Genomic DNA, 12012 nt, shown 5'->3' on the forward strand with positions numbered 1-12012 from the left:
TGAACTGAAGGTACCTCATTTCTTGCTGTATATTCCCTTTTTGCACGCATTTACTTTCCCCATGATTTTAAACAGAATGGTTCCACCAAGATCTGCATGTATCAAGAGTGAATTTATAACTCTAGCTTTGGTCTTTTTTCCTCTTCACTTGCATGCTCGTTGTTCAGTCTTGTGGTTTTTCATAGAATCATAGAATGGTTTGGCTTGGAAGGGACCTTTAAACAGTCATCTAGTCCCACCCCCCTGCCATAAGCAGGGACATCTCCGACTAGATCAGGTTGCTTAGAGCCCCATCCAGCCTGGCCTTGAATGTTTCCAGGGATGGGGCATCCACCACCTCTCCAGGCAACCTGTGCCAGTGTTTCACCACCCTCATCATAAAAAAATTCTTTCTTATATCTAGTCTGAATCTACCCTCTTTTAGGTTTTGTCTAAATTTGGTCTGTAAGTGCTTCGTACTTAACCTTTTTTGCTTTTTTATTAGAGTATCTAAGATATTTTGGGTGCTATAAAAGTGACTCCCTAATCCCCAAAAAGGGAGGGAAATGAGGTACAGAATTACTTTTTCCTGTTCCCTTTGGGTAAGTCAGCAGCCAAACCTGAGTTCTTGCTTTGTGAGTCTGTTTCTGTCTGCACTACTACCGAGTAGACACCCAGCTAGATAATGAAGGAATAATTAAAGTAAGATCCTTTATTCTGAAACATCACACTGTTCATCTGAAGGTCCTTCTCTTAAGAAGAGATCAAGTAATTCTCAGGGGAATCAGAATTTAATTTTGAATTCACTTGGCCACTTCTGAAAAACTTTTTTGTGCACAGGCCTTGGGTTATAGGTTAACATTAGCATTTAAATGGAGAACGGTATTAATAGCCCTTGGAGGAGCTTGTCTCATCCTGATTGCCTTTCCAGAGATTTTTTCTAAATGAGAAAGCCTCTTAATTTTTGTTCTCTTTCTCCAAGAATAGAGTTCAAGAGACCATCTATTTTTATATATATGTTAAAAATCCATCCTTGCAAAATGGCTTCATTGTTGGCAACTTGATGTTTTGTTTTAAAACTGCTATTTAAAAAAACAGCAAAACAAACTCCTTTGCGTGCCAGTTGGCTTCTTCAGTTTTGGTTTGCCCATGTGATGTTTTTTCTTGCACCTGGGAACCATTTCCACCAGTGATATTTAACCTTCCCTATCTGCTCTTAGTACAAATGTCTTCTTCATACGATAGTAGATCTTCCTGGGCCAATTCCAGCCTGCTAAAATGAGTGAAAGAGTACAGTTGTATTTGGGCTTTGGATTAGGCATTATTTGCTCTAAGGTATGTGCTTGCCCTAAAGAAATGCCCAAAGAATTCAAGGGTTCGTTCAGAAATTTTGAACCCAGTCCCATTGCCAATAGTCACAGGAACAGGTCACAGATGTCTAGGATGGTTGACTTGCAGCAAATGAGATAATCACATGAAGGAGCATCGTAAGGATTAATTTAATTTTTTTTAAGAAAGCAAATCTTTGTCATACAAGCCATCAAAACTAGCTCAATATCCTGTTTAAGCAGGATAGTAAGGACTTTGGACACCTTAAACAGTCCTTCACTCCTCACTCCCCCAAAATATGGCCATCAACACTGAAGCTGAACATTAAGTGGAGAGTTTGGCCAGGTGTTAACCATCCTAAAGAGCTAGAGGCTTGGAGCCAGATTAATGTTTCCTTCTCCTTGTAAAACAGCATTTGTTTATATTTCCATAGCAAATCAGGGGAGATGCTCTTTAAGAACGTGTACCACATTTATGTGTATAAAATCGGTTGTATCAGATCGACTCAACAAGTCCATCTATGCTTTTCAGCATAATACAAATAAATAGTAACTGTGCGAGTAAGCATACAAGCAAAAAGATTTCCCTGATGAGGTGAGTCACCCAGGTCACTTTGTTCCCATCAGCCGCATTCCTGACTTGATATTCGGGTGAGTAAATGAATTCAGCTTTCCTCTGTCCTCTTCTTACCCCAAATACCTCACCACTGAAGCACTGGGAGGCTCTTACTGCCCAGGCTGATGATCTGTGTAGGGTAAATCACCTTATGTGTCCTTAGCTGTGCTCACATCAAAGCCGACAGAAGGCCTGGGAAGCTAAATTTGCTTTTTGGTTAGGTATGCTAATCCACTATTATTATTTATTAACCTATTTGTCAGATGATAGAATCAGCTTTTGATGAATATTAATTCTTCCCATTGGTTTTAAATCTCAACTTTAAAAAAAAAACACAAAGCAGTTTGCCAGTATTTCACTGAATAGAAATTTCCCTCACCTGTCATCCGTTTGTTTCCCCCATCCCTTACTAACTTGCTTTTCTCAATCTCCTCTTGATAATCAAAAGAGCATTTATAATGGCAGGACAAATACACTTCTGAAAGCAAAATGAAGAGCCTAAATAAAAAATCACAGAACAAGAGGCTCATCCCACTCTCTCTTTCATATTTCATTATTTGATAACATCAGAAGATAAGTCCATCAGAGCTGCTTGGGCAAAGGCAAACAGGAGTGTGTCTGATCAATATTTATTAATACTTTCAAAGACAAGGGAGGCAAAGTTGAGCAGACTTCGTAATGGAGTGAATAATTACTCATGCAAATACAGTTTGGCCAAAGGCAATGCCATGCCAAAGCAACAGTTTTTTAATTGCACACAATTAAAAATGCATACCTTTCGCTCACTTGTACTGTCTCGCTTGCTTTTTTTTATTTTGTAGGAAATTTTTAATTAAAAAATAATCTGATCCTGAAAAGAGTGACAGATTAATCCTGTGTTTATTAGGTGCAGAATTCTTCAGTAATCCAAGATTCGGGACAGGCTAAAAAGAAAAGGCAGCTGTAAGGACGTGGGGCAAAGATTGGTCTGCATTGATGAGCTTGTCCATTGGTTGGTCTGGGCTGCAGACAGAGCAGCTTTAGTTCTTGTTCCTTCTTCTTCTGAGGTGCAGACAGAGCACCTGTCACCTTGGGAAGGCCATGAGTCCAAGGCTTTGGAGCAAAGACTTGCAATTTCTCAGAGATTGCCCCATACAAGATATCCTTTCTGTCAGACATTTTGTTGAAAACCCAGCCAGACCTGGCAAAGGTAAAAATCTCATTTCACATCTCCTCAGCATAAATTCCCTGAAGGTGATCAATGTTTCCTAAATCTAAATCTTCACCTTGGCAATCTTACTGGTTTTTCTACACGTTTTATGTATAACTGTACTGGAGTTGTTGCCAGTACCCTCAAAGTTAACCCTATATCAGATTTCTGACTGTGTATTGAAGCATCTCAATAAATACCCGAATCTTCTAAAACACTGAGGCTAACAGCAGCTTCTGAGCACTCAGGGAAGGAGCCGCACATCAAGGTGCCAGAAGGATACTATAGAGACATATGATAGGTAGCTGCCATTCAAATTTGGGATCTTATTTTCTGCAAGGTCCCATATACAACTGTTTAATCATGTAAAGTTCAAGCGTAAACATTACAGGACTAATTATAGCTAAAGAGGGGAGCTGAAATTAAAACTCATCCTTAAACCACTGACCCACAGGGCTTTATCAATCCCTGCATGTAAGCAGGTGTCCCTTTAACTGCTTTAGCTGAAGAATGAGCTGTGTTTTTCTGGCTGGGAGGGAGTTTACGGTAGTGCCAGTGCTAGCAAGGAGGATGAGTCTGAGCCTCTGCTGCGCCTCTGTCACCTGCCAGTGCATTGCTGCTAATGGAACTGCATGAGATCTGCTTTTTTTTGTTTCTTCTGTGTCTACCTGCAAGAGGAGCCAAGATTTAAAGAATATCCATCGGCGATGGCAGGAGGTGGATTGGACACACAGCCATTTTTCCTGTGACTGGAGATGAGGTTGGGTTTAGTCTCCCTCTCCCTGAATCCAGTGTGGAGAAATATGCTGCCAAGGTTTTGTGGCTACTGCTATTGATGTTTTGTCAAAACCTAGGATTTGCTACTGTGGCTCTGCAGGGGACCACATCAGCTTTGCAAAATCCTTCTTTTCTGAGCCATGTAGGTCTTTTCAATCCCTCTGTCAAACAGTGGCCTTGTTCAGCACTATCAGCATCGCAGTCTGAGTAACAAGAGATGTGAACATTGAGGGGAGTAGAGCAGTAAATCATACCATGTGATGTGGTGGCACTGTAGCTTCTGGGGGACCATGAACTGTGCCGTTCGCTTCCCCATCATAGGAACTGAAATCAATAGCTGACGCAAAGTGACTTGGTGTTACCCAAACCTGATGAGTTTGTAGCTTGTAAGGATTACCCGAATGCCTTCTGCCAATAGCAGCTGATACAGGGAAGTTGCACGTCTCCGCCATCCTTACCTATCCACCTGTTAATTGTTCCCTCAGCCCAAAATCCCTGCCAAACAGCTGTTACCAAATCTGTTCTCAAGTGGCTTGCATGGATTCCCTTTCTTTTCTAAGGGAAATACTGTCACTGAGACAGCTGGCTGCCCCATTTACCCCCTGCTTCTAGGGGAACAATGTGTCCTTGTAGCAGAAGTCCCCTCAAAGTTCCCTCAGTCTATGACACTGGTAAACTCCATCAGCTCCAGGAGTTTCATAGCCTGTATCTCAAATGTGTGGAGCCTAACAGTTTGATTGTTTCTTCAGCTTATCATTCATCCCCAGAAGCTATTTCTTAGTTCTGTCTTGTGTGTTCTACATGTATCCTTTCTTGCTCACACACACTCCCTTCTTTTGACCACACAGTGCAAATCCTGTCAGTCCTTGTTCTCTGAATTGATGATTTTGGAGTTCTCTTCCTCTAGCCACAAGCCTTTCCTCCCACCTGATCTCAGCTGGCCCCTGACAGCAGTCGTGCTGGTGCAGACTTTCAACCACAGGAGCAAATTCTCAGGTCACAGCAGCAGGTGATATCTTGAAGGGAACAGAGGAGATAAAAATGCAGAGAGCTCTGAAGCCCAGTAGCCTGGCTGTGGTAGCAGGTGAGGCCTGAGACACTCCAAACGTGTAGTTTTGCTACAGCTGCTTACAGTGGTTGCTGCAGTGATCTGCAGTCTGGCGGCATGCTGAACGCTCTCTGCAAAGGCACAGCTAAGCCAGACCTGAGAGCCTGCAAAGTAAAGAACAAAAGAAATTTAATATGCAGCTTTGCCATGTTTGCCCTGATTGCTATTTTAATGCATTCAGAGGAGAGGAAGGGAGGGAGGTGTCAACTTTTTCTGCAGCCCCTGCTCTTGGGTTTTAAATAATTTATTCCACCAAGACCTAAGATTTAGACTGAAGCCTGCCCTTGTGCTCCTGCAGAAGCATGGAGTCATGCAGGGACCTCTTTGTCATCTGCTCAGGCCCAATTCTGCCTTGCTTTATTCTTCAGCCAAACAAGTGCTCGGTACTTGGCTGAAACAAATCCTTGCTGCCATGTGATGCATGTGGACAAGACAAGGATCTTTTCACTTCTCCTTCCTTCCTTGAGCTTTTCAGATCCTTGTTTCTTAAGGGTATGTAACATCTGTAATGAAGCTATCAAGTTAACCAGTTCCTCTAGAAAAAGGGTTACTTTCCATCCATGCACCATTTTTTTGTGATTGTGATACCCCAAACAGACCTAAATCCACAGCCAAGGTTCATTGCTTGATGGAGCTTGCAGCAGTGGAGTCATATGTGAGAGCCTTCCCCTTATCCTTGACCTGGAAGGGTCTGCCCAGGACTGGGGACCCCTCTGCCTAAAGGAGCTTTGTATTTTCACAGCTCCCTCCAGACAGGATGCTTTGTCTTGGTAATATCTAGACCACAGACTCCTGACACCATACCTTACCCTTGGTACAAATAATGAAACTGAGGCACAGAGTGCAGCTGTATGACTTGGAAAGGGCGTGCCAGGAATCCAGAAAAGTGCTACATAAAGGGCACCAGAGTCCTGATTCCCCTCCAGCTGCATGACCTCTAGGCAGTGCTTTCCAGGAGTCACACACTCTGCTCCTGATTTCAAACTTTAATCAGTTCGGGCTATAAAGGAAGGAGGCAAAGAAAAAGTCTCCAAGTGCCCCATCAGCTCTCATTAGTTTTACTAATGGGCTGTGGAGCTGGGGCAAATAACCTGGTCCCACGGCCAGTCCCAGACCATTTCCTCTGCAGTGGTTGGATTGGCAGCTGTCAGAATTGCCCCACTGCTTACCTGGCCCATGACACATTTTCCCTTCCAGTAAGTACTTGCTTAAATTCCCTTCCTTGGAAATCCATTTTTTCACTAATGCCACTTTACATTAATTTAAACCAGCCTGTACTGCAGCCTCTATATTATGCCTTCTCTTCAGATGATCATTTACTTATTAGAAGAGGCACCTTGGCTCCTGGCTCCAATTTTATTTTGCATTATTTAGTATTTTTTCTCTCAATCTGTGCATCTCAGTAGCATCTCCGGAGTTTTAGGCTTAGAGCTTTTCCCATGCTTCATGTTAGCATCTCTCTGCAACAGCGATTCATTAGGGACAGGAAAAACTCCACTTCCCCTACCCCTGTGATTCCTTTCCGTTCCAGAAGACTCCTGTTCTTGCAGGCTGAGCTGACTAGATATACATCTGTGCATCACAGTGTATATGTGTCTGTATGCATCTGTATGTATATACTGCTTCCCATACACTGGATTTCAAAGAGTGACATCTGGGCATACAGTAACTGCTAGGAATGAGGAGCCCTCGGTTCCCTGTAGTTTGTGTTTTAGCTGAGAATGGAAGAGTGTGGGGAGCAGATTTGTGAGATTTGCTCGCCTATGCATGTATGTACCCACTTGGCATCTCCCGATGTTCAATAGGAATAGGTTTGAGCTCTTTGTACAACACCCAATGCAGCCGGCTCTGTTCATGTTACTGAAGTAACAGTTCATGGTATTCTACAGAAATAAAGGTGTGGGGCGTCAAGTATCACTATTCACCAGAGTGGGGATTTTGTTTGCTTGCTTTTCAGGCAGTATTATGAGATGCTCTACAACACAGCAGATGAGCTGTTAAACCTCGTGGTGGATCAAGGGGTGAAGTACACAGAGCTGGAATACATCTATGCCCTGAATTTACTGCACCGAAGCCAGACAGGTGTGGGAGACCAAACCACCCAGAACATGAGGTTGCAACGGTTAAAGGAGATCATTTGTGAGCAGGCTGCTATCAAACAGGCCACCAAGGACAAGAAAATCACCACTGTGTAATCTGCTCTGTTGCTCGTGTTAACTGAGCGGCAGGGGCTGTCAGGTTGTGGGTCCAAGCCGCTGCCTTTCTGTTATAATCAAAGGCAAAAGCACCTATCTTTTGTGTGGCATTGTACTAGTGAGAAGGGAAGTGCCATTTGAGATTTGGCTTTGGGGTTGTTTGGGGGGTTTTGGTGTGTAATCATGTAATGCTTCCTTAACGTGTTCTCCCAGGAGAGATTGCACAGCGGGAACAGGCATCCTGGTGGAGATCTGGGATATTGGGCTTTGCTCTGTTGCTGCTACTTTGTTTGGAGTTGTAAGGCAAGCTACTATCCCTGGCGGGGTGGGAAAAGAGAATATTTCACACTGGGTTAGGTCAGAGTCTTCAGTGAAAGTTCAGACTACACTAAAGTAAACAGCACCATGACAGTCAAGCACAGACCTGTTGGTCACGTGTTGGTTTTGAAGCTGTTCCAACAGCGTTGCTGCATGGAGCCTGTTTCAGCTCTGCCAGTACTATTCTCCTCAATTGTAGATCTGTACAATTGTAGATGCATTACGTTTTCTGATGTTCCCACTGCAAAGAGATAGAGTTGCTTATTCCTTCAGATAGTGATAAGCCAATTCTTGTAGTGGGAGGTAACATGGGACCATTTGTTTCCACTTCTACTTTTTCATTATCACAGAGCCATATGGCATCGGTTTCTACAGCGCATACTGCATTGGATGATGGTGGACATGGGAGAAAATTGCCAATGTAAGGTGATAACAAAACTTAACTCTCTTTTTCTGAATATATCTTTTGAGTCTCCCCAGCTCAAAAGATATTTTGTAATCATCATTTGAGGTACTGGAAGGACATGCAGGCTTATGTAGCTCAGCACTAATGATCAGCAAGGGCAAGAGGAGGGCAGATCCCAGCGCTGCAGTCTGAGGTGCACTCAGGTCACCGTTTCTGCCCTGCCTTGACCACATAAAGCCACCTGGTAAAAGGTTCCATACTCAGTGAGGCTGAGGAGTTTATACCATGCCTCCAAACCAAAAATACAGTGCATTTGTATTTGCCAAGTAAATTTTCAACCCAGCTGGGTTTCACATGCTGAGATAGGTTCTCTCTGAGCTGTGCAACTGCTTGCGTATCAGTCTTGAAACTGCAAAATTAAAGGATGTTTAAAGACTCTCCAAAGGCTCTGGGTCTTTGTCTGTTTGTTTGGGTTTTTTTAAGAACTGTTATTTTTGTGATATTTAGAAGATTCCCTTCCAGGTCCAAATTCATATAGCATCCTCCAAGGTTACATCAGTGTGGAAGTGGTCTTCTGAATCATTCAGTCTAAGCCCCAGGTACCACAGGCCAAGCGAACAAGAAGCTTCTCAACCTCCATGGTAAAAGCAGAACCCAATCATTCTACTTGTTAGGAATCTTCTGGTTTCTATTCTCATTTTATTCATGAACTCAGTTTTTCTTGTGCCAATATTGGCCATTAACTACAAGAGTTCCTTCCTTTCCTTGATGGAGTTGCATGAGTAAAGGTGGAGAACACCATCATGGTAATGCATATGATGATGTGGGGGTTTTTCTGGGGTAACACATGAGATCTGTATTCACCTGTTCAAACATTAAGATGCGCTGCGGTGCAGATACAGGAAAGCAGGCTATTCTATACCCAGACTTTGGAGGAAGGTAAAGAAGCCACTTGGTACATGTAAGCCAGGTTTCAAACCCTTTGAGGTACACTGATGGGTGAGGAGCTCTGAATTCAGACTGGACTGCTGTAATCTAATGTCAGACTATTTGGGATTCCTTTTGGTTTTAATTGCTTAATAACCTGAGGCTCTGCCTTGTCTTCCCCTAGCTGATGTCAAGCTTTGCAGTCCACATTTTCCACCCACTGAGCAGCTGTGCTGGCGGGTGCCATGACAGATTGCATGAAATCAAGAAAATTTCATACTTGGGAGTATGTTTGCTTCTAAAGCAAACTATTTAAAGGACTCTTCTTCAGACTGCACCTTACATTGTCCATCATCTTGCAAGATGTAAATACAAAGCCCTGGCTCACGTCTGTGTGCTGGCCTGAGATGTGAGGATTGCATGGCACAAGAACACCATGGCATGACCGTGGAGAGAAGAGAGGGGGTGACATACAGGGACTACCTGGTGTAGAGGAAAGAGAAGGTTTTGCAATTGAGGTAATTACAGCATATAATTAACTTGTGTCTCTCTTCTGAAGTGTCCAGACTCCCAGTCCTCTCCAGACCTTCCCAAGGGAAGTTAGTATTCTCTCTGCGTATTGGAGTGGTCACACCAAGGGCATAAAGGGAGTTAGCGTTGCCAGAGGGCACAGAGAGAGGCATGAGCAGTCTGCAGCATGTAGGAATCCAGACCCTGAGCACTCTATTTCAGCCGCCCAGTGACTTATGCTACACAAGCTTTCTTGCTGCGTCACGAGAAGTTGCTACCAGAATGAATCCTCATCAGCCTTAACAAATCCTTACTGAATATTTTTTCGTTTTGAAGGTAGCTTTTGAATGCACTGTGTTTTGTCACCAACAGGTGTTTCAGAAGTATAACACACAATGAAGGTTATGATCTTTGAAGCATAGAAGTCTCCAGATAGCTCTTGTTTAGGCAGTGCACCTCGTTTTGTGTGTGCATGTGTTGGTTTTACCCCGCTGCTTTCCAAGAGACAGCACTAAATAATCAGCAGGCCCATCCTGTGCACAGCACAGTTAGGCTTTGCTAAACCATCTCCCAGGAAGTTTCCCACTGTACGTGCGCTTCTAGGTAGCGCTAATGGCGTGAAAGCAGCCTACTTGCTGCAAAGCACCTGGACAATAGGAGCAATGAGGGGGCTATTTTGGCACCGAGCCTCCCTGGAAAAAAAAGAGTTCACTTGCAAGGTGTCTGGCTTGTGTGCTGGGTGTTTGTTGCAAATCCTCTCACGCTAATAGGGGTTTGTGTGGGTGGGGGAGAGATATTTTGGGAACGCTTTTTTGTTTATGAAGCTGTTACTGTGGCTAGAGTCAAGCTGTTACATTTAATAGTAAATAATTATTCAGACAAGACGCTGGCTTATCTGCACACAAACTCCACACACACTCACAGGCACCCATCGGAAGCCACAGTCAGGAGGCCAACCCCGAAGGTGGCTGGAAGAAGAGGGTGGTACTGACACACCAGTGGCTTCTAAGTAGGTGTTTGGAAAGTCCCTTGAGAGCACGTTGTGTCACCCAGGCAGCTGTGTAATCCTGTGTTCTTCATACAGCAGCCGCCACCCTTTTGGGTTTGGTCCAGGTCACACAGTCCCTTGTTGATGCTCATATGCTGTCATGGTCTTGTGCAGATCTGTCCTGAATTTTACTAGTGCTTATAGATTCAACAGAAGCACAAGTCTCCTGAGAGTACCAGCCCTTGGGAAACTTTATGACACTAGCTTACCAGCATTTACTTTTCCTTTCTTTGGTGTGTTGTTTTCCACTAACTACTTCTGCATCCCAGCCTGTGGAGCCCAGTCACGCAGATGGGGCATTTATAACACATTCACAGTGGAAGACGGTTTCCCAAACCACACGAGGGTGTTGCAAACTGTGCAAATGCCCAGGAACCCCCTTTATGTCAGATCCGAGCTATGCACAGCACAATTTAACGCCACTGCTGCCCTGAAGGAGGGACCCAGCCCTCAGTCTGGTACCTGCTTACAAGACCACAGATAAGATCTCCGGTTCTTCTCTCTGCACGAGTTCTTGCCCACAAGAAGGTTTGCAGTCCTGATGTGACCTTGCAGGCACAAAGTTTTATGGACAAGGCCTAGAGATTTTGTTTTGTAATGCACCACGAAATGCTGTCGGCTCCACCAGTGCTTAGAGTAACCATTTTATGAATGTGGCCATTTTAGTGCTTAAAGAGACAAGGAAATACTTCTCCGGACTGCAAATTGAAATATTTTCATGGGGGCTGTAAAAATTCATGAGGGTTTGACAATTTCCTTTTTACAGCCTCATAATCTTTACTGGGTTTTAATTAGCACGCTATTTTGAAGCCTGCACCAGACGCAGTAGCAGAAGTGGAAGGTACAGCAATTGCTCTGGTTTCTCTCACAGTTGTGTATCAGTCACCAGCTTGTCCTCTCCCAAGTGCCTCCTCCCTCTTGACATCCTCTTGTTTAAGGATGATATAAACCTGCCTGTCTGACAGATAGACATACAAATGTATGTATGTGTGTACACGCATGTGCACAGATAGACAGATAGATAAGCCCCCCAGGGACATCATGCTCTTGGTCCCCCCAACCTCATAATCCGTCATACAAGTGATGAGCGCAGCCATTCAGAGACAGCACTGGCTGGAAAGGTTTGCTGAGCAGTCATTCCACTGAGATTCTCTTTTTGCCTTTTATTGGCTGCATTTTTATTTTATTAGCCTGAGTCATAATTGCAAATTTCTTTTTAAATGTGGTAGATAGCAATAAAGGGGAGGGCACTCAGACAGAGAGCAGGGGAGAGTTGCCAAGAGGAAATTAGCACTGCAGTAATGTTGATTCTATTGCTCTTAGGCAAGCAGGGAGCTTTTGGGGCGGGGGGAAGGGAGTCATTTTACTGAGCTGAGACATGGAAAAGTCACACAAATGGCCACTTGCACAATGATACTTAGTCCTGGGGATTAATTCCCGTAGTGGAATAATGCAGTATGATACACAAGCCCCATCCACCACTGCAGACCTTGGCCACAAAGCCGACTGTGCTCTAATTCATTACCAAGGATTCATCCTACTGCACTTTAAATACCTACTGACCCACATCAGTTATATCACAGTAGCAACTTGAGCCTCAGACGTGGCTGG

General features: G+C 43.9%; 1 protein-coding gene across 1 annotated transcript in view; it reads left to right on the top strand.

Moving 5' to 3' along the window:
- The window catches only part of EXOC4 (exocyst complex component 4), a 408367-nt gene extending 400007 nt beyond the window's left edge, over positions 1–8360 (top strand). Inside the window, exon 18 of the mRNA XM_037387956.1 lies at positions 6955–8360. Coding sequence (XP_037243853.1) covers positions 6955–7192 — 238 coding nt within the window. The 3' untranslated portion in view covers positions 7193–8360. The remainder of the gene's footprint in view (positions 1–6954) is intronic.
- Positions 8361–12012: the final 3652 nt, after the last annotated feature.

Source organism: Falco rusticolus, chromosome 5, assembly GCF_015220075.1.
Source record: "Falco rusticolus isolate bFalRus1 chromosome 5, bFalRus1.pri, whole genome shotgun sequence".
Classification (NCBI taxonomy): Eukaryota; Metazoa; Chordata; class Aves; order Falconiformes; family Falconidae; genus Falco; species Falco rusticolus.